This window comes from Oppia nitens, unplaced genomic scaffold (assembly GCF_028296485.1).
Source record: "Oppia nitens isolate AA-2021 unplaced genomic scaffold, nextdenovo-longstitch-racon4-pilon3 scaffold5_pilon_pilon_pilon, whole genome shotgun sequence".
NCBI lineage: Eukaryota > Metazoa > Arthropoda > Arachnida > Sarcoptiformes > Oppiidae > Oppia > Oppia nitens.
In genome coordinates, this window is record NW_026533243.1 from 528,841 (window position 1) to 554,941 (window position 26,101).

The window sequence follows — 26,101 nt, forward strand, 5'->3', positions numbered from 1 at the left end:
ATATATATATATATATAATGTATATATTAAAAAAATTGTTCATTTTTTGAATAAGATTATTATTATTTTTTTTGACTTCAAATAGAAGTCATAGAAAAAAATATAAAATATTTTTAATAAAATAAATCTTTTGGAATAATTTTTTCTTTAAAACTCTCTCTCTCTCTCTCTCTCTCTCTCTCTCTCTCTCTCTCTCTCTCTCTACTAACTCAGTATAATATATAAAATATTAACGTCAAAAAATAAAATAAAATTAAATGCATAGCATTTTTCTTTTACTCTACTTTCTATGAATAATATTATGCAAATTATTAATATTTTATTTTAGTATTTTTTTTGTTGTTGTTGGCTATATGGCTGTAATTCACTTTTAAATATTTAAATCAAAATTATCATTTTTATTTTGTGTTGTGTTGTTGTGTCGGTGAATTTTGTAAAACAATTTTTTTGGATAATATACTGGTTTATACAGTATATATCAGTATATATATATATTGTTGCATAATATTATGTATAATATAAACTTTGTCAGATAAAAAATGTATAAATATGTTACTATTATATGAATACATCTAAATGAAATATTTAACTAAATATAATAATATGTTTTATTTTTTTAATATTAATGTAAAAATGATGACCTAGCTCGTATAACTTGATTTAAAGTATATTTTTGAATATTTAATTACTGATTGGATTTTAAAAAATTATATTTAAACTAAAAGTATACAGTATATGAAATATTTATGTCTAAAATAAAATGCTATTTAATTTTTAATAAAATTATATATAGATATTTTCTATAAATTAATCAATAAACACATTATCATATTAATTAAAATTAATTTAATTGCTTAGCTAAAAAAAATTCAATATAAATAAATCAAATCAATCATAATAGTTTAATATTGATAATATAAATTTATAAATTACTATTTTTACAATTGTATATAAATTGATATTTTCAAACTTTTTTTTTTTGAATGACACGAAAAACAATAAAAAATAATATAATAACAAACAAACAAATAAATTATATATTTTTGTTATGAGTACAATATGTCACTAAATGTGTGCAGATTTGCATTGAAAAATGCATAAAAAACAAAATTTATGAAAATTTTATTATATTTGTCTTAATAATAGCAACAACAAAAAATATCAATAATATTTTGTTTTCTGAAACTTATATTACTTTTATTTGTTATTGTTTGAAAAAAAATTCAATAAAAATATTGACACTTTATCTATAAATGTTATATACATACTATATTTATAATAAATTTATTGCACAAAATAAATATAAAAAATGCGATTTTTATAAAATAAAAAAAATAACGAAACTTAAAAAATATTGTATAATGTGACGATAGACGTCACTCAAATACATACAGACACAAACATAACCTATAATTATCACTACCTGTTTCCTTATCCTTTAGTACTTATGGAGACACACACACACATACACACACACACATACACACACACACAGTCTTATCATAATTTAATTTTTTAATTAAATTGTAATTTTTGATAATAATAATAATAAATAGTTTTCATTGATTTGATTGTGTTGTTGTTATTGTTGTTGTCACATATTGATCTAACATTGATCACAATTGGCGCAGTCGAAACGGATTAATAATTAATAAAATGTCTATTAACTCACAAAGTAATGCTCAACTGCCACGTGTACAGTCGTCACAGCCATTAGCAATGCGTTCATCGCGTAGTCAAAGTGCGGATCGTGTTGACCAAATAGCAAATCAGGACATACGGGAGATAGCCGAAAGTCTACTAAGATTGAGCACAACGGTGCCACACATCACAACCACTACTACTACGACAGCAACGACAATGTCTACATCGGCGGCGCAACAGCAGTTGCCTGTAATGAACGTACCGGTTATGCAACCGATACCTGTTCAGCAGCAAATGTCTACACAACGGTATGTCTATACTCCAGACTTTCAGATGCCCGCATACGCTTTGCCGGCGCATACTGAAGTCCGTCGAGCAAATCCATTACTTTGCGAGATATACAACGGCACTGACTCAAAAACAGAAGTCAACGCATGGCTCGAATATTTTGAAATGGTTACCGAAGGCTATTCAGACAGCGAACGCATAATAGCGCTCGGCAGACACTGTACTGGTCAGGTAACCAACTGGTTATATAGGGAAGTATTCCCATTACGATTAACAATGACTTGGAGTGAGTGTCGACTCCGAATGACCAGACGATTCGGACGTCACATCACAGATCCTTACAAAGAAGCTAATGAGCGAAGACTGTCATCCAAAGAAGACATACAGTCATATTACTTAGAAAAGAAACGATTAATGGAATTGGCCGCAATTCCCGAACACGTCCAGATCTCGATGTTGAACGACGGTATACCGTATAACATGCGTGTACAGATCGCTGGCTTCATGCCTGGAAATACGGAACAATGGCGTGCCATCGCATCGAGTATTGAAGGCGCAAAAGACAAGAGTTACGGCCATCCACAAAACAATTATGAAACTCTAGCTGGTATTGCAATTACACGACAGGACAATGATAACAATTGGCAAAACAAAAGGCCAGATATTCCGAAATATCCCTGTCGTTATTGCGCTAAAGACCACAGAATTGAGTATCATTGGGACGATGAGTGTCACTCAAGGACTCAGCACAGGACTAGTCCACGATTTCAAAACAATGATGAATTCAATGATAACAATGAGTTGGCTATCGATAATGAAACGCATATAAATGAAGTCAACGCTACGATTACCGACGATTTCATTCCCCGCAATCATTTCTGTCATTTGGTTAAACAAACAGATAAACAGGACGACGAAACTATTAGTAAAACAATTGACAAAATATTAAATATTTTTAACGTTGTATGCAAAGACGGCAAATATGTCGGTCACAAACAAGACCTCAAATTGATATCAAATGAACCGATAATTAATGAAATAGCTTCTCGTCAACACGAAATCAATGATTACAATGTCCGTAAACTTATGTATAAAAATGGGGTGGCTATGGTTAGATACAAAGGTGTTGATCACTTCATCGTACCGAAGTCACTCACTATCGAAGTACTGAAACAGTTTCACGACAATATGAATCATATCGGTGTTGACAAAACAAAACGATTAATAAGTGGACAGTTTTGGTGGCCAAACAAAGATAAAACAATTAGCGATTACGTCAAAAGCTGTTATACCTGTCAGCCAACTAAGCGATTACTTGATACTCACCGGTCAAAAAACAAGTGGTTACCGACATTCATAAAACCATGCAATGTCTGTGAAATATTTGAAAATGTCGATCAGGTCGATGTCAAGACAAACAATAAAATAAAAACATTTGTTTCTAACAGTGCATCACTAATGCCATACTATTGTCGTACGGTAGACAGCAGTAGTACAAATATTGTCAAAAATGTCAACAAAATCGATAACTATACGAAAACTAGCAAAAAATCTATTAAAAACAAAAATATTAACGCAAAAGTCAAGAATATGATGACACCTGGTGTCAAATCGATCGATAATGATGCACGCGCCGTGAACTCGTACTGTAATAATAATAACTGTTGTTATTCAGCGAATGTAACAAATCACGCGCGACGTTACTCATTACCGAATCGTTACAGTATATGCAGTACTGTAAATAATAATAACAGTGTTGACAACATTACGTCATCAAGTAGTCATCGATGGTCTATAGCGACGAGATCTATATCAATGGATGGTCTGACAATTGGTGCTAATAATGTATTGAGTCGACCGACAACAAAAATGAAAACCCCTTTGGATGGATTGCCCGTCAAGTTTAATACATTTTCGCAGAGATGTCATAATTTGGTACCGACGGCCAGTCTAGCGGGAAGGGAATGTGACGATAGACGTCACTCAAATACATACAGACACAGACATAACCTATAATTATCACTACCTGTTTCCTTATCCTTTAGTACTTATGGAGACACACACACACATACACACACACACATACACACACACACAGTCTTATCATAATTTAATTTTTTAATTAAATTGTAATTTTTGATAATAATAATAATAAATAGTTTTCATTGATTTGATTGTGTTGTTGTTATTGTTGTTGTCACATATTGATCTAACATTGATCACAATAATATTATCATTTTTTATAACACATAAAATAACTAAATATCTTTATTACACTAATTAATATATAAATATTTAAAATACAATTGAAATATAAATTAATTTATCTCTAATTTATATATAAATAGTTTAATAATTTTTAACTCATTTTTTTAAACATTGATTTACATTATTAAAAAAAAATTTGATTAAAAAATTAATTTACAGTTTTAAAATTTTCTAATATAGATAATAAATATAATAAAAATCATATTATTTAAAAATAATATTTTGTTAAACTTGAAAAAATAGTAATAATTTTTTTTACAGTTTTTACTTAATAATAATAATCATCAAACATATTATAATTGTATATTTCAAAAAAAACTTATTAGTATTTTTCAGTTATTTATAATTAGATTGAATAATAAAACTATAATATAATGGTATTATTTATAACTATTTATATTTATACAAATATATTATATAATTTTTTAAAAAATATTAAATATATATATAAATAGATATGTACTGACCTTTGCCTGTCCTTTAGGACATGGCTTCGAGCACACGGACTCCGGTGGGTCAGTCATGTTGTGATGAAATGGCCACTGAAATGGCTTAAATAGTTTGAAGTCACCCCCACTATTCCATGAGCCCACGTGCACGTAGTCGTACTCGTGTTTACCTTTGCGCTGGTAGTTCATTATGTCGTACCTGTGCCGATATTACACATACACATAAACATTATATTATATTATAAATATATATATATATATACAGTAAAACACATACATATTATTATTAATAGTAATTTTTGGATTATAAAGTACTTTATCAAAAATTTTATACTATCGAGTATTTAAATCTGAATTTAATTAGCAATTATATATTTTTTTATTTAAATTTAATATTAAAATATTAAATAAAAAGTTGGATTAAAAAAATTCTATATAAATATTTTTTTCTAGTAATTTTATTATTATATTTTTTTGTTGTGTTTAAATAAAATAATTTAATAATATGAAAATAACATAATACATTATAAATTATTAATATTTCAAAAAAAACTGTAAATTTGAAAAAATTAAAATATTTGAATTATCATTTTAAATTATACATAAGACTTTATGATTTAGAATAATTGCGTTATATTTTTTTTAACTATAATATATATATTATTGTAATTTAATTATGAATTTAATAAATAATTGATAATATGCATAATTGATATTAAATAACTAGTGCCGGTATTTAATTTATAATACCGGTATATTTAAATATATGCATAATTATCATAAATATATCACTATATATATATAATATATATTTCTTTATTTATATGCATATATATGTATAAAATCATATATATATATATATATTTTAACAAATCCAATAGAAAAAGTTTGTCATATAATAAAAGGGAAGTCATAATAATAATAATGGTTATGCTTGATATCGTTGACATTAAAAAGACAACAACAACAATATAAAACAACAAATAAAAACACTACCAAAAAAATATAGCAATAAAACCAAATGTTTTTATGTATTATATGTGTGTGTATGCAATCAATAGAGCAATTTAAATATATAAAACATATCTAACAGACAGTCACAACAACAACAACAACAACAACAACAACAAAATTAACTAATGCTATATCAAGCGCACCGGTATGTGTATAATATACAGAAAGTATATAGGGTATGGGAGGGGGGAAATGGAGGGACGGGAGGACAGACATACAGACAGACAATGATTACCTTCCGGGTGGATCGCCGTTTGCGTCAAACATAACCGTTTCGTTACCCCATTGAAAACTAACGTTCATCAAATGTTGTAGAAATACCGATCCATTTACTGGTAACATATTCGGACAGAGGCCAGTCGTATTGGGACACTGGCTTTTCTGCATAATATGCAGACCGTAGGCCATCGTCCAAATGGCTTTCTTGACGAAACCCATTTTCGTGTCCTGCCGGTGCTTATTGTCATCCAATGTCTCGGTTCCTATTGATAACAGACAATAACAATAACAACAAAAATATTAATAAAAAAATTTAGCCGAAAAATAAAAATTACAGAATATTCTGTGTATGGCATGATATTCTGACCAAAAAATAAAATAAAAATAAAAACAATTATATAATTAAAAATTTCAAAAATAATTAGTCATATAATTATTTTATAATGATAAACTAATTTGTCTATTTAATATATATACTGTATTATTATATATTTTTTTAATAACTATCAATATGGATATAATTGGCATTATTAAATATTATTAAACTATATATTAATGTATTATAATACTATACTATAAATATTTTCATGTTTTCTATTTTAATTAAAATTTAATGTTTATTGAAAACATTGTCTATTAAATATTATTACACTATAATAGCTAATAAGTAAAAACATATATTTATGTTAAATTTAATAATAATAATAATAATAATAATAATAAAGTAATTTTATATAGAAGCAAAAAAACAAAAAATAGTTATGAATATTACATGTAATCTAATCAATCATATGTTAAATATGTGATATCATTCACTCTAAATATTAGATATAATATAAACTATATATTCATATAATTTTGTTGTTGTTGTTGATTTAGTTTTTATAACTATAAAAAAAATAAAAGTACTGTATATTATAATTTATTTTTATATATTAATGTCATATTTGAATGACATACAATATAATAAAAAAAACTTTAATTTAATTTATCTAATGCTTTATCTAAACAATTACAATACAATAGGTCCTATAATTTAAATGCAATATTGAGTTAGATTTTTAGATAAAATTTATGTGCACTAAATATATATATATTTATTATATTTTCTTATTTTCTTATTTATATATTATTAAATTAGTTTTTAAATTATATTGTTACATTTGAATAATAATATCAAATTTAATTTAATAACATTAGCATACATTATAAAATATATTATTAAGATTTATGTTTAATTGTAAATATCTTTCAATTTAAATAGATTTGTTTATTACTATTTATTTTATTGTGAAAAATAATAAAATCATTTTAATTACTAAAAAATATTTACTTATACTAATAATTTCATATATATATATATAAACAATTAATTAGTAAATCATTATATATTCTAATAATAGTTTTCATTTTACGGTTAATAACACCAAAATAATTAGCAATAGTTTTAACAATAGATTAAAAAATATAATTAATAAAATTATTATTACAATTATTATTAAACTTTACTTATATTATATTAAATACTATATTATTTTTATATATTGTATATAAAAATTTGTAATTATAATCTATAAACTTATAGTTATCTATTACTATTTGACATTATTAACCCAAATATACAATAGTTTAATATATCGTATTGTTTGATTTCTCTCTCTCTCTCTCTCTCTCTCTCTCTCTCTCTCTCTCTCTCTCTCTCTCTCTCTCTCTCTCATTGTATGTTTATAGACATTAATATGATATATTGATATATGTATGACAGTTATGGACAACATATGTAAGTTATGTGTAGTCTATAAACAAAAATAAAGATCTTTACTAACATTGAAACATTAATAATATTAGTAGTATTTTTTTTGTTCAAAATGTTATTTACGTGACATTGTTTTGTACAGCAAAACAAAAATTGTTAAAATTATATCAATCAATAGTTTTTTTTGTTGAAAAAAAAATCACAGTTTACTACTATATAATCAATTTAAAATGCATAAATCAAATAAATTTTTGTTGCTATCAATTAAACTATATATATATAGTTATATTATAATCTTAACATATTATTTATTTTTACCATTACTACTACTACTACTACTATTACATAATAAAATGCATTTAAACTTATAACCAAAAACTAACAAAAATATTTAATCTATCAAATAAAATAATATATGATATAAAATCACTTAAAGTATAACAAATAGTTTTTCTACTTAAAATTACATATATATTATATATATATATAATGTTTTTTCTACTGTATATAGAAAATCAATTTATAATAAAATAATTTCTTTACTTAAAGTCTGATAAAACAAAATTGATGTCTCAAAACACAAGTAGTTTTAAACTACAGTATAATTGTAAGCGAACCGTAAAAAACGTGAGGACAGGGAGTACTACAACTACTACTACTACTACTACTATTAGTTTAAAGTAAAAAACAAATCCTTCCAATTGATTGAACTAACTGTGCTCTCAATCACTCAATCACTTACTCGCACTCACCTTTAAAAAACATCATTTATTTTAAGCAAAATTGGAAAAAATTAAAAACAAACCAAATAAAAAACTTTATATCATTTAAAAATAAAACTAAAACTCATATATATTGAAAAATTAGTTTTTTTCGCAGTAAAAAAAGTTTGTTAAAATAGGTACAGTATTTGATCATTGGTTCAATAGTTCAATAAATATTAGCTATTACTTTGTAATAAATAGTTAGTTATATTATACACGTTTTACTATACAAAATGGTCAGTTAGTTTCAATATCTAACAGTACTTTATAAAAAACTATATATCAATATAAAAGTATAGTTAAAAATTAAATAGTAAATAAAAATAAGTTATTGCAAAAAATAAATGGTAAACATAATTTTTATTAAATAAACTTTATTTTTTTAAATACTTTAGTAAATATCCTATAAATTGTTAATAATTTTTTTAATTTTCATAGAAATTTTCTATTATATAATAATCTATTTAATATAAGGTTTCTAATTTTTTTTTTGAAAAAATAAAACTTAATGTAGAATTTATAAACAATATATTAGTTTATAAATATTATAACCAACAAAAAAAATCATTTTAAAAGTTTTTTAATATTTATTATTTCAAAATAAAAATAATAATGTTTTTGAGAAAAAAAAATCAATTGAACTACAATTTATTTTTTTTTAAACTATATAATATATTAAACCTTAAGATATATTAAATATTGAGTGAGTTTAGTGAGTGATTGAGAGAGGATGTTAAGGTTAATATCAGTGATTTAATAAGTGTTTTAAGTTTTTATTTTATATATATATATATATATATATGTAAAAAAATAATACATAAAAATTGTTGCCTATATATATAATATTTTAGGGCTAGGATTGCCAACTAAGTAAACAATTTTTTAGTTAAATATTAGTTAATATAATAAAGTATTATTATATTAATATAAATAAATTAATTTAAGCTAAAAATTATTTAATTTTCAAATAAAATATCATAATATATATATATTTTAATTTTCAGTAATTATATATATATATATATAAATTGATATATAAAACTAGTAATAATATATATATATATTTATTAAAAAATAAGATGGAATTTCTATACTATAAAGACATTTATATTTTTAGTAGAAAAACTTATTTTTATGATTTTTATTGAAACAAAAACAAAAACACATAAAATAACTAATAATAATAAATTTTTATTATAATATATTTTTAATATTGGGATTTATAGTAACAAATACAAAATATCCAATAATATACTCAACAACAATAATAACCGTAAGTTTTCTATACATAAAGTAATAATTTTTTTAACCCAACTTAATCAATAAAATGTTTTATTTATCTAATAATGTATTTTAGATATTTAAAATTTTATTGAATAGTACTGTATTATTTAGATTCAATATGTTTATCAAAAAAAAAACAAAAAATTGATATATATTATTTTTTTGTCTATAATAAAAAAATTTTAAAAATTTCTATGAATAACATAATATATTTTCATTGATTTAAGTTTTCTATTGAAATAAAAAATACAAAATAAAAATAATATATTTATGTTTAAAAGATTTTCTATTTTTAAATATTTATCATATTATTGTAACAAATAAATGTAAAATAATTATTTATTCAATTTAACTTATGTTAAAATTTACCAAACAAAATATATACATTTTTTATTTACAGTATAAATATTAATATATTGATAAATCTGATAAAATTATTAGCTATTTTGGATTTACTGTATATATAATGTTATATTTTGATAAATAGAGATCTTATTTTGTATCATCATTGAATAAATAGATACAATATATACATAGAAAATATAAATACAATTTATAAATTTATTAACTCTCTCTCTCTCTCTCTCTCTCTCTCTATATATATATATATATATATATATATATATATATATATATATAATGTACTTATAAAGATAATATATATTTATGAAAATATATACATATATATTATAAAAAAATAAGTCATATATTCTGTAATGTATTTTGTTATTCGTTATTGCAATATATTATATATCTTAGATAAATATAATAAACTCATATTTCAGTCAACTTTTCAACAATATATATATATATTATATATGTATGAAAGTCTGTCCTGAATTTAATATAAAACATTATATAATAGTATTAATATAATCTCTATATTTTCTATTTCAAAATAAATCCTCTATAATAATAATAATAATAATACAATAAAATCAAGAAATATCTGTTATATATTTGATTTTATTGTGCAATTCATTAAAGTACAGATTTTTTTAAAAATGTGTCAACAATTGATTTTTATGTATAGACTAAAAAAATTTATTATTAATAATAAATATTAGTTTATCACAGAGTATAATTTTTAATGTTTAATAAATTAAATAACATGTATAAAATTTATATATATATATATCAAAAATTTATATCTTAAAATTTATTGTTTTTAATTTGATACCCATTTATAAAACACTGTTTCGCAATCGATTAGCGTGTGTTTTAACAAATGTTTTTTTCAATTTTTATTTCATGCAATATATACTGCATAGTATATATATATTCTAGATTCTATATATTTGTATACAAAAATATAGTTTGTATATACTGTATATAATAATTGAATAGTTATTTTCTATTAGTATAGTTACATATTGTAGTTAAGGATTGGTATTTTTGTGCAATAGTAATATCAACAAAAAAAATCATTTTTATATTAATACACACATACATACACACATACATACACACATACATACACACATACATACACACATACATACACACATACATACACACATACATACACACATACATACACACATACATACACACATACATACACACATACATACACACATACACACATACATACACACATACATACACACATACATACACACATACATACACACATACATACACACATACATACACACATACATACACACACATATATACACATTGAAGCAGTTATTACTGAATTAAAAGCACTTTCTATATAACAAAAAAAATAAATAAAAAAGTTTTCTCTATTTGCGTGAGAAAATGTTTTTTAAAATAAAACTTTTACAATATATTGATATACCAAATACACTGTATACTATACAATATATAATATATAGTTTTATAGCTACCTTTATTTATTTATAGTTATTTAGCACTTTATCAAATTAAATCACAACATTGTTGATATTGCAAAATTTTAGTATTTCTATTATATATAATATAATTTATACGAATATATCCGTAAACAATGTAAATAATTAACTATAGTCTACAAAAATAATTGACCCGGTATATGTTTGCACAAAAAATTATCCTGAATCATTTAAATTATTCAATAAACAAAATTCAATTAATTTAGTATGTAACTAAACTGTCTAATAATTTATTATAATAATGTATACAGTATATTTAATTCAACGTAAAATTACAATAAAATTGATTATATATATATATACATATAAAAAACTAATCAAAAAATAAACTAAATTTTATTATAATATATAAACTATTTAACATGTTTACTCATTAAACTTAAGCAAAAATAGTTAATTATTAAAATTATACTAGGATATATATATATATTGACATTTATATTGTATATATTTGACATATTAAACTTACAACAACAACAAAACACTTTTAATAATTTAAATATTAATTTATTATTATAAATAAATAAACAGTAAATAAAATTTTTACATTTAAAAAATAAATAGAAATTAGAAAAAAATATTAAAAGTTTATAAACATTTGTTGCTGTATTTATACAATAGCAACAAAATAGATAAAATAAATATATAAAATAAAATTTAGTAAAATAAAACAAATGGTTAGTTATTTTTATTGCTAATAAATAAATATATATATATATAGACACATACCTGTGCACTGTTTATTATAGACGATACCATTGCCCGGTTTGATGGCACTGACACTTGAACCGGTCAGATTTTGTAGGCTACAGTTGAACCGGGATTCCCAAAACTCACGAAACCAGGGATTACGTGAATTGTTGACGGGATTCAATGCAAAATAATAGTCATCAAAGTCGGGTATGTTTGTCGAATAGATGCGTACGGATAGGCCGCCCATTGCCTCCTCTTCCAGACCCTCGACAACGTCCGGCCGATCGGACCAACCGTCACTATAAATAGAAAAAAATTAATTATTTTATATATAAATACTAATATTTGTTTTAATTTATTTATTTTATTAAGCTATTATATAAGTTAAATAATTTAGTTATTTTTTTAAACTAAATTAAATATAAATTATATATTTTTATATTAATTAATTAGTCACAATCATATATTAATTATATATTCTTAAAAATAACCTAGTATACCACTTTTTAAATTAATTTATTGTTGTGTTATGTAATTATTAATTTATTTATCTAATTTTTTATACTTTTTAAATTATTTAAACATTTATAGTTTTAGGGATATTAATCTTATATATCTATAATAATTAAAATTAATTAGTCAATATATTTATAATAAATTAATTACATATAATTGCCTAACATTAAAATTAAACTTATTATTAATATTTTTATTTATATATTTATTAGATAGTTAAAAAATTGTAATTAAGATATATATACTGTACAATAGATAACAATATTATTAAATAAATACCATTAACTATTCATAATTATATCTAAATAAAATCAATAAGTATATATATAAAAGTTAAAATACATTAATCTAATATTATTTATTATTTAAAAAAAATCTAATGTCAATATTTGCATTATTTGTATCGTTATTATATTAATATTAGATATACTGTATATACTATACCATATGTATTAGATAATTGGGAGTCATTCAAGTATACAAACATTGCATATATGACTTAACAAACACTGTGTTTATATTTCATATAATTTGTTTGTTTGATAAGAGAGAGAGAGAGAGAGAGAGAGAGAGAGAGAGAGTGGTGACTAATAAGTAAGTGCTTATCTCAATATATATATATATACAGTAATATTTGATGTCCAAACAAATTTCACTTTTTTCACTGTTCAATGCACTTATTAATATAAATATCTTATATATATATATAAATATATGATATATATTGTATATAATATATCATATAAATCATATCATACCACCATTCATGGTATTGATTTATCAATATAAATATTTTTGGCCAAATATATTCATAACTTTCACTGTGTGTGTGTGTGTGTAAATGTATGTGTGTTTGTGTTATGTGTTTGCAAATCTAATATCAATTTATTGTATCACACAATGTATCAGAGAGTAACAAAAAAAATCAGAAATACATTATTGAAGATATATAGTAAAGATATATCGGATATATTATATATATATATAATATACAGTATATGTATAAATACTGGTAGACAGCAATGTTATTGTGTTTTTTTAAGATTATATGTATAGATATGTTATCTGTGATATTGGTATATATAAAAATGGTTTGTTTATTTGGGTTAACTGTTTTATCGATCCAACAACAAAAAAAAACCTCAGCTATTAATTGTGTAGTCAAATGTTTTACATACAGTATAAACTGTATATATATTAACTCTATATCGTTTTTGAACAAATTACAAACTTAAATACTTTCTGACTTATTTGATTAGTATTAGTAATTTTTTACATACAATATATTTAATTGCTAAATAAAATTATAAATAGAAATATTTATAATGTTTTCTAAAAAATATATATTAGTACTGTATATAATTTTTCTTTATAAAAATATTTAAACATTAATAAACTGTAACTTAAATTATTATGAAAAGAATATAACTGCTAAATAAAAGTATAATATTTTGACTTAAATAAAATACAGATAAAATATCCGGTCAAATATGTATATTAAATAAAAGTTTTTGTAATTTTTAGTCGATTAAATGCTAATTAAATATCATTATATCTAAATTATTTGATATAATATAATATATTAAATATATTTACAACTATTATGATAAATTTAATTAATATTAAAAAAATTTAATTAATATATACTGTAATCTAATAAATTTAGACATAATATTTTTATATTGTATTAATAATATATAGATAATTATGAGTATATATATATATATATATATATACTGTATATGATGTCATACCTGCCGATCCATAGAAATTCTCGGGTCATTCTCAGCCGTTTGGTTGCCCTAAACAGTGCCCTAACGGTCATACCTTCGCAAAAACATGCGACTACTCGTGCGCTTCTATAGGGCGCCAAATTCATTATAATATCATCGAAACGTTCGTCTTCACCACTGCTCGGTGCCGACTCTATATAGGCTATACATATGCCTACATCCTGGGCCAGACCTTTGAAAACGTCCATCAATGAGCTGCCATAGTTGCCTAATTAGATAGATAGATGGATAGAAAATATATATAAAATAAATAAATTAGTTTTGATGAAAATAAAAAATTATTTAATTTGACTTAAAATAATATTAATAACACACATAATGATGTTTATACTGTATAAATATTTTTAGAAAGATATGGGTGTATTTAAAAAAGAGGTTAACTTATTATTGGTTATTATTATTGACGGACTGTCATATATACCGTACGGACCAGCTTGTAGTTTATGTAAACACATAATAATAATATGTGTTATAATTTTATTGTATGTGTGTGTGTGTATGTACTGTATATGTGTGTCTGTATGGTTATGTGTGTGTATGTGTGTTTATGTGTGTGTATGTGTTTGTATGTGTGTGTATGTATGGTTAAATATTTATTGGCTTTATATGAGCATATCTGTATGCATAATACCAGAAGCTGTCTTATATATATATATATATATATATATATATATATATATATATATATATATATATATATATATATATTATATATACGTTAACATAAATATTGACACATTAATTGATTAGAGAAAATTTCATTACCCCTGTAATTAAATATCGATTTTATTATATAAACTGTATGTATGTATACAAGTGAGTGGGTGAGTGTGTGTGTTAAGCATAAACTATTAAAATATATATACCAGTAGTAAATAATGCAAATTTTCATTGACAAACCATTTTGCTTATAAATTATATACCAATTTGTGTACAGTATTTGCAATACGGGTTTCTATTGTTGTTGTTTTGTTATTGTTTGTGTGTGTGTATGTGTTTGCGATAATTAATTTAATGAATTTGTTTTTAAATCTATCGCTTAATTTGCAATTGAATTGCGGAAAGCAGGCAAACAAACATACAAACAGACAAAATACAAAATAAATAAATGAAACACAATTTTATGTTCAATTGTGACACCGATTCTGTGATTTATTTAAGAATTTAATCCAATTATTTATTTCGATAGCCATTAGTTATATAAGGACTCTCTTTATATATAGATATCTACAGAATATTCTGTCAATTTCTCTCTCTCTCTCTCTCTCTCTCTCTCTCTCTCTCTCTCTCTTTCACCACTCACTCACTCACTCACTCACTCTTACAAAACACTTATTGTATGACAAACACCTAACAGTGCCTATAGTAACAGTCAGTACAGTTGCTTCAAGTGTTTGTATTCAAGTGTTTGTCATAAAATTCTTCAAAGTTATCAATGAATAAACGGATTTTATTTATTTGCCTATAATTTTGACTCGTAATAAGTAAACGGATTTACAATTTTTTAAAAAAATCTATTATTTATATATATATATAACATTTAATAATTTTTTTTTTAAATTATATTTTATTTGGAAATAATATGTTCATGTAGTAGTTACTTTATTATAAAAATATATCAAAATTTTAATATTAATAATATACTTAACTAAAAATTGAAAAAATTACAGTATTTTAAAAACAGTAATTACAATAATATTTGTTTTTAAATAAATTATATTAAATAATATTTATATAACAAAATTATTAGTATATAAAATAATTACAAAAAAAAATATTATAATCTAAATAAAATATTTTTAAGTTTATATTAAAATAAAATTTTAAAAAACCAATAATCTATAACTACAATCAGTTTTATTGAGTTAAACACAGTATATATATATATAAAACACTTGAGATTTATATAAAAAAAATCTATTTTTTCAAATAGATTTTATAAAGATTTTATACATATATTTTAGATTTATTTATATATATATATTGATTTGATTTACTTGTTTTTTTTGGAGACACTAAAAACTATATGTATCTTATTATTATAGATTTATACAACTAATCATATCTATGAATATTCCTATTAATTTTTTCTCAAAAAAATAAAATAAAAGTATTAAAAATAACAAAAAATTTTACTTAAATAAAAATAAACAATTTTTTTAAAAAATAAATTTTATATAACAATATAATAGTGTATATCTCTAATGCTCTCAAAGGTTTATTATTAATTGGTCCCTGCAACGTTAATTATACAAAAAATATTAAAAATAAATAAATAAAACAAATATAACATAACAAAATTTATTAGGGTAGAAAATTTTTAATTAATAAAAAAATGTCTCAGTACAAATAAAACCAAAACAATAGCAGACGCACCACAAACACATAGATTACACTTAATATATACATACAAAAATACATAATGTTTTGTATAAACTCCGCCCCTAAGCATTATACCTAATAATATTCCGCGAATATACATAAACTACTGTGTTATAGGGTATCATTGTGTGACGGCAATTATTGTTTTGGTTTTGCTTATATTGAGATAGTTTTAAATATAATTTGACAAAAAATAATTTTGATATTACTGTAATAGTTTATTTGTAAATGAGTAAAATATATTATTAACATTAGTATAAAATACGTAATAAAGTTTAATTCAAAAATCTATCATGATAGCAAAATTGATCATCACAGGTGTATATTATGTATGTATTTATTCATATAATGCTAAAATATTAATAGTTTATTTTTTATATATTCAATATTATTTTTTGAACTCAATTTACTTGACTTTCACTCTTATATATATATATATATTTGTTACACTTGTATTGCTTGCAGGGGTTATACTGTATATATAGTGTGCGGTAATACCTATTCATACTTTCATCACCCGTAGGTCTTCCCATATATTTAGTATAATACTGTATATATATGTATAGTATGTGTTTAGACGCTAAAAATTTTTGAGTTTTTTTTTAATATTAAAAAATATATATAAAAAGAAACAAAAATAATAGTTTTATTTTTTTCTGAAAATTTCATTTTAATACATATTTTCCGAACTCCAATATATTTTGTTATTTTATTATTATTATTATTATTATTGTCTTTTAAAAAATATTGATATAATTTGAAAGTGTTTTGTTTTATTTGTGTGAAAATGATTGTTATTATATATAAATAAATATATTTGTTATATATCCACAATAAATGTTTTTTATTATTTCTTAATTTTTAGAAATTCTAGTTTAAATGAAATATTAAAATTTTAATTTTAAATCAAATAATTATTATATAACTAAAATATCAAAAATTAATTAATTGTTTTTTAAATCTATTTTATTTATATAAATATATTAAATAAGAATTTTTTTTATAATTCATATTTTATAAATTTTATAAATTTAATATATTAATTGTTTACTTTGAATAAAAACTGTAATATTTTTTCATAATTGAAAATGTTTTATTAAGTGATAATTTTTAAAAATTTAATACCAATATATATATATAAAACTTTTCATCAGTACTTTTACTAATAATATTGTAATTATAATAATAATTATAACTATAACTAGTTATAAATATAACTAATAATAATAATAACTTATAATACATAAATATTAATAATAAATATCAACAGTTTATTTACTTTTAAAACTTATTTATGTTTTATATTAAAAAAGTATAATTTTTTCAAAAAAAACAAACATATTATGCAAACAAACTTTATTGCTAAATAATTTTATTAAATATAGTACACAAAAAAAATAATAAATTTTCTTAAAAAAACTATTATTTTTTATGTAAACTCAGTCTAATCAATATTTTTTTTATAGTATATAGATATTTAAATGTTAGTATAGTATATTTAAAAACAAAATAAAAACATTAAAAAAAAATTTTATTGAATAGTATTGCTATTGGGCAATAATATTTAATTTATTTGTATATTTTCATAAAATAATTTTTTATTGAATATAATTTAATGTATTATTTTTATATCTTATTTAATTCTCAAAAAAACAAAATATTTTCTATAAATAAATTTTATTAAACCTATAAATCTAAATATGATATATTTTAAAATATTATAAAAAAAATCTTATAAAATTATATTTAAATACTGTTTTAAAAAATTATTTTACAGTTTGTTAAGACTGCTAGTAGTAAAATAACTTATAATAATTTTTAATTATAATTAAAATTATTATAAAAATAATCTGTAATATTAATAAAGTAATTAACAATTTAATCTTTAATGATATATAATTTTTTTATTAATTTTGGATTGATTTTTACAAAATTATTTTTTTTTTAAAAATAAACCTAGATTCTTATAAATATTCTAGTTTAATATTGTTTGCACATACACATATTATTAATAGGGTAATTTATTTTATTTATTTTTCGTTGTTGTAAAATTTAAATTAAATTGCAATAAAAAACAATTTAAATTACTAATCGACTAATCAATTTTATCTAAGGTCTAATTATAAATTCCAGTTAAATGACTAAAAAATATAATTTAATTTTTTTTATTATATATTATTTTGTTGTTTGTTTGTTAAAAATTTTATTTAATTATATTTGTTATATACTGTATCTGTATGTCCAAACATTACATATTTATATATATTATAAGCTTATGGATGTGTGTGTGTGTGTGTGTGTGTGTGTGTGTGTGTATGTATGTGTGTAATTCAATTGATACAATTGACATATAAACAAACATATATATATAAAATAAGGTTAACTATTACGCCGAGTGGACAGTTAGTATGACAAGCGTAAGGGATGTGTATCCGTAAATCCATCCAAAATAAAAATCCTTAACTCTTTTTTTATTTTAATATATATTTCCTTGAAATATGCCGTTTGCCGACTACACACACACACACACACACACACACACACACATCCATGAGCTTCTCTATGCATTTACTATGAATCTACCCATCACTTCATGCATCGTAAGCACAACATAACTCCCGACACACACACACATACATACAAAAAATAGTGAAATTTTTTTATATATATATCGCATATATATGATGGAAGATATGTCGGTCGCCACCAGTTATTATCAATAACACAGTGGCTTATGTATTGTAATAAAAGTGATTGCTATATACAATCACTATATATTTATATAGGAGTGTTCAACATTCAAGTATCTTCCCTCTAATGTTTTTAAACAGTTTGCTTAGAAATTAATTAAAAAGTGTACAACAATTTGCCAACAGTTTGTCAATGATTTACTATACGAATAAATTTCTAATAAAATATTGTTTTTCAAAAAAAACTATTAGTGATAATTTTAATTGTTTTTTTTAAATACTAATGTTATATTATTATATTATTTATGTTGTTGTTGTTGTTTAAAAATAGCTGACTAAATATAAAATTAGGTAAATTAACTAAAACTTTTTGAAAATTATTTTATTAATCTAATCTATTGTTTTCTTAACATAAATTTATTAACTTAAAAAATATTAAAAATTTATTGTTATAAGTTTATTAAAAGTTATTCAAAAAAATTATACAATAGTTATTGTTGTTACTGTTTTTGTCAACGTTTAGTAATTTAATTTCAAGTGTTTTATACTGATATTAAAGTTGGTCAGTCTAGTTTTTTTTTGGTATAAAACTATCACTATATGTGTGCAGAATGGTATGTCAGGGACAGTAGGCTTTTATTGTTTGATAGATCGCATATATAAAAGGCATGTATGTATGGAATATGACATTGTATTGTATTTGGTCAGTTTAGTAGTGCACTGGTATGGTATGGTATTGTGTTGTTTGGTCTAAATCTAGTGAACCATATGAGGTATAGAAAATGGCATTGAGTGTGTCTATGTGTGTGTGTGAGTGAGTGAGAAAGTGAGTGAGAGAGAGAGAGAGAGAGAGAGAGAGAGAGAGAGAAAGAGAGAGAGAGAGAGTTAGAAAGAGAGTAAAAGAGATGATGAGAATTAGTGGAGCGAAAGAGATAATTGGAGTGAATGGAAAACTCAATGAATGAAAAGAGAGAGAGAGAGAGAGAGAGAGAGAGCACTGGTATCTATCTAACAGTGCAGTACAACACATACATACATATATATATAAGTAGAGACAATGTAGTATACAACATGTAAAATGAAAAGATCTAACACATACACACACACATTGACATACACACACACTCACACACATTGACACACACACACACACACACATTGACACACACACACACATACATACACACACACACACACACACACACACATACATACATACACATACACATACACACCAACAAAATAATAAGGATATGGATGGATAATGCAGTGCATGAAATGACTTTGGCTATGAATTTGTGACACAAACAATGTGATGGGCTATAACTGGTAATAGAAATAATAATAATAATAGTATTGTTTGTTACACATTGTCTTTTTAGTACATAATTTACTATAATTGTAAAAAATAATAATAATATTATTAATAATAATAATTGGTGCACACAATAAATAAAATGCCATTTAATTTATTGTGACAAATTAAGTCTAACTTATCTCTTATAATATATTGTATATACAGTATATATGTTCATCTAATAAATATTTTTTCAATTTATATACTATATATATATATATATATATATCCATTGCAATTGGTCGCATTAATTTATAGCATAATGTTTTTCAATAAATATTATTTGTGTTTATTTTCTTACTAAACTTTAATTTAATTTATTGACTTATATTTTAATAATAATAATAAATATCATATAAAGCTTTTCAACATAATAATAATAATAATAATAAATAAATTTATATATAACAATAATTTATACACTTAATAAATGAAAGATATAAATTGTGAATATAATACTATATACTAGTATATTATTTTTATACATAGTATTATATAAAGTAATTGTATTGTTTAAGTGTATCACAAAATAATAATAATATATGAAAAAGAGTTAACATTAATAATATAGTAAATAATAATATAATTTATATTTAGATAATATCGTACCGTTTTTTAACATTACTGTATACACTACTAGTATGCATGAGTCATATAATACATATAATATAATAAATTATTTTTACTGTTAACAAAGCAGATCTTTGCCCGTAAAACACCCGGTGCTCGCCTTTACAGTAAACACAAGTGTTTTTATGATAAGCCGTGTCTATATAGTCTAGTGTTGTAAACCAAACATACATAACAAAAAAACTTTTATATTCAATAGATTGTAAATAACTATTAAGAATCTGCACAACAAACACAAAATAACAGAATATTCTGTTTATATTTAAAGGGAATTACTCTTTACAGTAGATTTACTCTTACTTTTCTAAACATTAAGAATATATTCTCAATAATACTCTCAGTATATATAATATATTGTACTTTATATAATAGACTGACTAAACAAATGTAATAAATATGGGCTTTAAAAGTCTCATTCAATGTGTTTTTTTTCATTCAATTGTATGCTTATATTATAGTAGATGAATGTGTTGACACACACACATACACACACGCTAAACACATTGATTTTTTTTGTGTGTGTATGCATACATAATATATATATATATATATTGTATATATGTTTAAATAAAATTCACTAAAAATATTTGTGTCATTTTTAAATGTGTTAGACATTTGTTAACAAAATGTATAGTTTAAATACGTACACATAGTTTTTTGTTTAAATTATAGTAATATTATATATATATATATATATATATAAAATTAATATTCAATTCAAAATGTTTTCATTATATATATATATTTTATTAAAATATTTATTACATATTATTATTTGTCACATATATAATCAAAATTAATACTATCTTTTATTTTAAATTTATATACAGTAGTCATGTACTGTATATGTCAAGAGTCACTAAAATAATAGTTAAGTATATTTAATCTCAATTTGTATACTGAATATATACTGTATATAAAAAACAGAAAATAAATTTTCAGTTTTTTGTTGTTATTTTTATTATATTGTTGTTTGTGGGTATCACTTGTCGACTAGATTTTTAGTCACAAAAAAATAAGATAAAGATTTTTTGTTTTGTTTTTTTCCTATTATAATATATGTTGAAAAATAAAATCTTAATATTAATGCTTTTATTTATTATGTATATATATATATATATATCTTATTTCTTATTCATATATGTAATACAATCTACAATATTTTAGTTGTAAATAAATCTATTTTTCCTATTTTTTTTATTATTATTATTTCTGATACCTATCTATCTATATATTGAAATGCTATGTCATTTTGATATAATAAATAAAAAAAAAGTTTGTTTGAAAAGCCTATCTGTAAATTGTATAAAATAAATCCATACTAATAATATAGTGAATGATTTTGTATATTATTATTATTATTATAATATGTTTATAAAAATCATCAAATGTATAATATTTCAAATATTTTTTTTAAATAAATAAATCATAATTATAATAATAAAATTTATTATTCAGTTTTTTTAGTAACAAAAAATTTTAAACCAAAAGTATTAGATTTTTTTATAAAAATCAATTGAATTTTTTTTTGCAATGTAAACAACGATTACATAATTAATTATATTAAAACTATTTTCTAATTAAAAATATTTATAATTGTTAAATTATTTTTTTTTTAAAAATTGTTTATTTAATAAATATCAAATATATTTTAAAAATGCTAATAAAAAACTAATACATATTATAAAATTATTATTTTAATATTATAAATTTTTCAAATTTATTCAAATTTTCAATTTGCCAAAACAAGCAAAAAAACATGTATAACAATTTTTAACAGTAAAATTTAAAACTTTAAAAATAATATATACAGTCTAATAACTAAACATAATAAATATACTATATTTTTAGTATAACAACAAGTGTAAACAATGCAACACAAAAAAAATATTTATTTTGAAATAATAATATTTGCTATATTTTATAACAAAAAAAAAGTTTATACCATTTAAACCCGGAGGCTTTAATTATAAGTTTTGAAAAATAGTTTTCAAATGGCAAACAATATATATATATATATATATATATACAGTATAACGATAGTAACAAATAATAAAAGAAAATAGTATTTATTTTTTAGTTTTTTTATGTTAAATGCATAACACATTTACACTATTAGACTGTAGTATAAATTTAATTATATTAAAATAATATTTTTTTTTATAAAAATATTTTTAAAATTACTATTTTACAGTTTTTAATATACATACAGTATTTTTTAGAAAAAATATATTTTAGCTTAAAGTCGGTGTCTAATATTATTATACAGTTAGACAATATATATATATATATATATATATACAAAATATTTAAATTACAATACATTTAGACAAAAATTTAATATTTTTTATAAATAATAAGCCAATTTTAACTATGCTTTTTATTTTCAATGTATGATAGAATAAACATTAAAAAATATGTTTATATTATTAATAACAAGATTAGTATTCAATACATTTAAAAATAACAAAAAAATTATGCAATTCTTAACATTTTTTTTAAATAGCAAATATTATATAGATTTCACTGGTGTTTAACAGTTACTGTTTATACATATAAGTTAAGATAGAAAAAAATAATATAAAAAATATATTTTAAGGATAAATATTAATAATTTTTTTTCATTATAATAACTATTATTTTAGTCCAAATATTAATATATATAAAAAAAATATATTATTTATTAACTATTTATTTATATGAATTTGTAGTTTTATTTTTTACAAAATTAAAGTTTATCTGAAAAATGTTGTGTAAATATTAAAAATTATCGTTATATTTATAACATATCTATTGTCTAGAGTCTAGACAATAATAGTGATATGTGATTAAAAATTTTTATTTTTAAAATATTATAAAACTATTTAATTTTGTTGTTTAAGCGGTTTTCAAATTTTCAACCATTAAACATAAAATAGTGGTAATAATTAAATCTTTTGTGTAATTTATAATAAATAATTATAATATAAATGTTATCATTAGTATATTAATTTGCGGATAATTGTATATTTACATTAATATAAATGATATAAATAATATAAACAACTGTTAATTAAACTAAACAAATGTCAAATTAAATATATAAATAGTATTATTAACTAATATAGGTATATAATTTGTTTAAGTTATTTTAGTTTTATTTTAATTGTACATTTCTATTAGTATAATACTATAAATTAATGTGAAATTTTTAAATATTAATAATAAATATTTTTATACTAAAATAAATAAATATATCATATAAATATTTGACTTAAAATAAATTGTAAATATATTACATAAACAAAATTTTAAAGTTTAAATTTAAATATTCATTTCTATTTAATTTTTAATAATAATAATAATAATATATACTCTATATTAATATAAAACGAAAATAGATATAAATATATACTTATTGATATTATTATTATTATTTTAAATATATTATATTTAAATAAATAAGATAGATAAACCCATGTGAGGAAAACTAGTATAAAAGCATATATTATAACTGATATCCCGGTGCTATTTAAAGTAATATATTTAAATAAAAATAAATTTTGTAAATCATCTTTTTTTTGCTTAATGTATTTGTCATCAAAATTTAAGTAATAACCCTTAAAAATAGTAACATTTTTTTCAGATAGTATTAATCTTATTACTTACACTCACTAATTCAATCTCTTACCCGCTCACACACACACACAACACTACAAATACAAAGTCTATATATATATATATATATATTAATATTAGTATTCACTCATTGACTATCATTTTAAATTAGTTGAAAATTAAAAACATTGCATTCAAATTACAAGAATATTCTGTATATTAAATTTATATATATATATATATATATATATATATATTTGGTGTATATTATTATGCATTTTAAAAAGGACAGCACTATTGGGAAATGGTCTCAAACTGTATATAATATATTGATATGTACAGTACATTACACTACATGTGCTTATCTATATATACTGTATATATATATCTCTATGTTTTATTGGACTATAAGATCTCTTAGCATAAAATTGTTAGAATTTAAGGCTAAATCAATGCAAAATTAGTAGTAGTAGTCATTTAAATCAATGGGGGATTAAAATTCAGTATAAATAAAAATTTATTATATATATCATACATTAATTTCAAATTCAACCCGGTAGTTATTGATGGTTAGTATCTCAAAAATATAATATTACTATAAATGATATAAAATGCTATAATAGAGAGAGAGAGAGAGAGAGAGAGAGAGAGAGAGAGAGAGAGAGAGAGACTCAACAAAAATTTAGTTATAAAATTATCGTATAATTATTATTAATAGTTTTGAAATTATATAAAATTATGTAAAAATCAAAATTTTAAATATATTATATTTTTATATTAAATACAATTATGAATTTTATATTATTAAGCGTTAGATAAGTTTTATTTGAATTGAATTGCATTTTTGGCTAATATTTTAACTTAATATTTATTATAA

At 21.1% G+C, this 26,101-nt stretch overlaps 1 protein-coding gene across 1 annotated transcript in view; it reads right to left on the reverse strand.

The window, feature by feature from the left end:
* LOC128961085 (metabotropic glutamate receptor 1-like) overlaps positions 1 to 26,101 on the reverse strand; it is a 70,396-nt gene that overhangs the window by 39,488 nt on the left and 4,807 nt on the right. Inside the window, exons 4-7 of the mRNA XM_054307294.1 lie at positions 14,530 to 14,776; positions 12,296 to 12,558; positions 5,899 to 6,145; positions 4,668 to 4,848 (exon numbers count right to left, since the gene is read on the reverse strand). Of these exons, the coding sequence (XP_054163269.1) occupies positions 4,668 to 4,848; positions 5,899 to 6,145; positions 12,296 to 12,558; positions 14,530 to 14,776 (938 nt within the window). The remainder of the gene's footprint in view (positions 1 to 4,667; positions 4,849 to 5,898; positions 6,146 to 12,295; positions 12,559 to 14,529; positions 14,777 to 26,101) is intronic.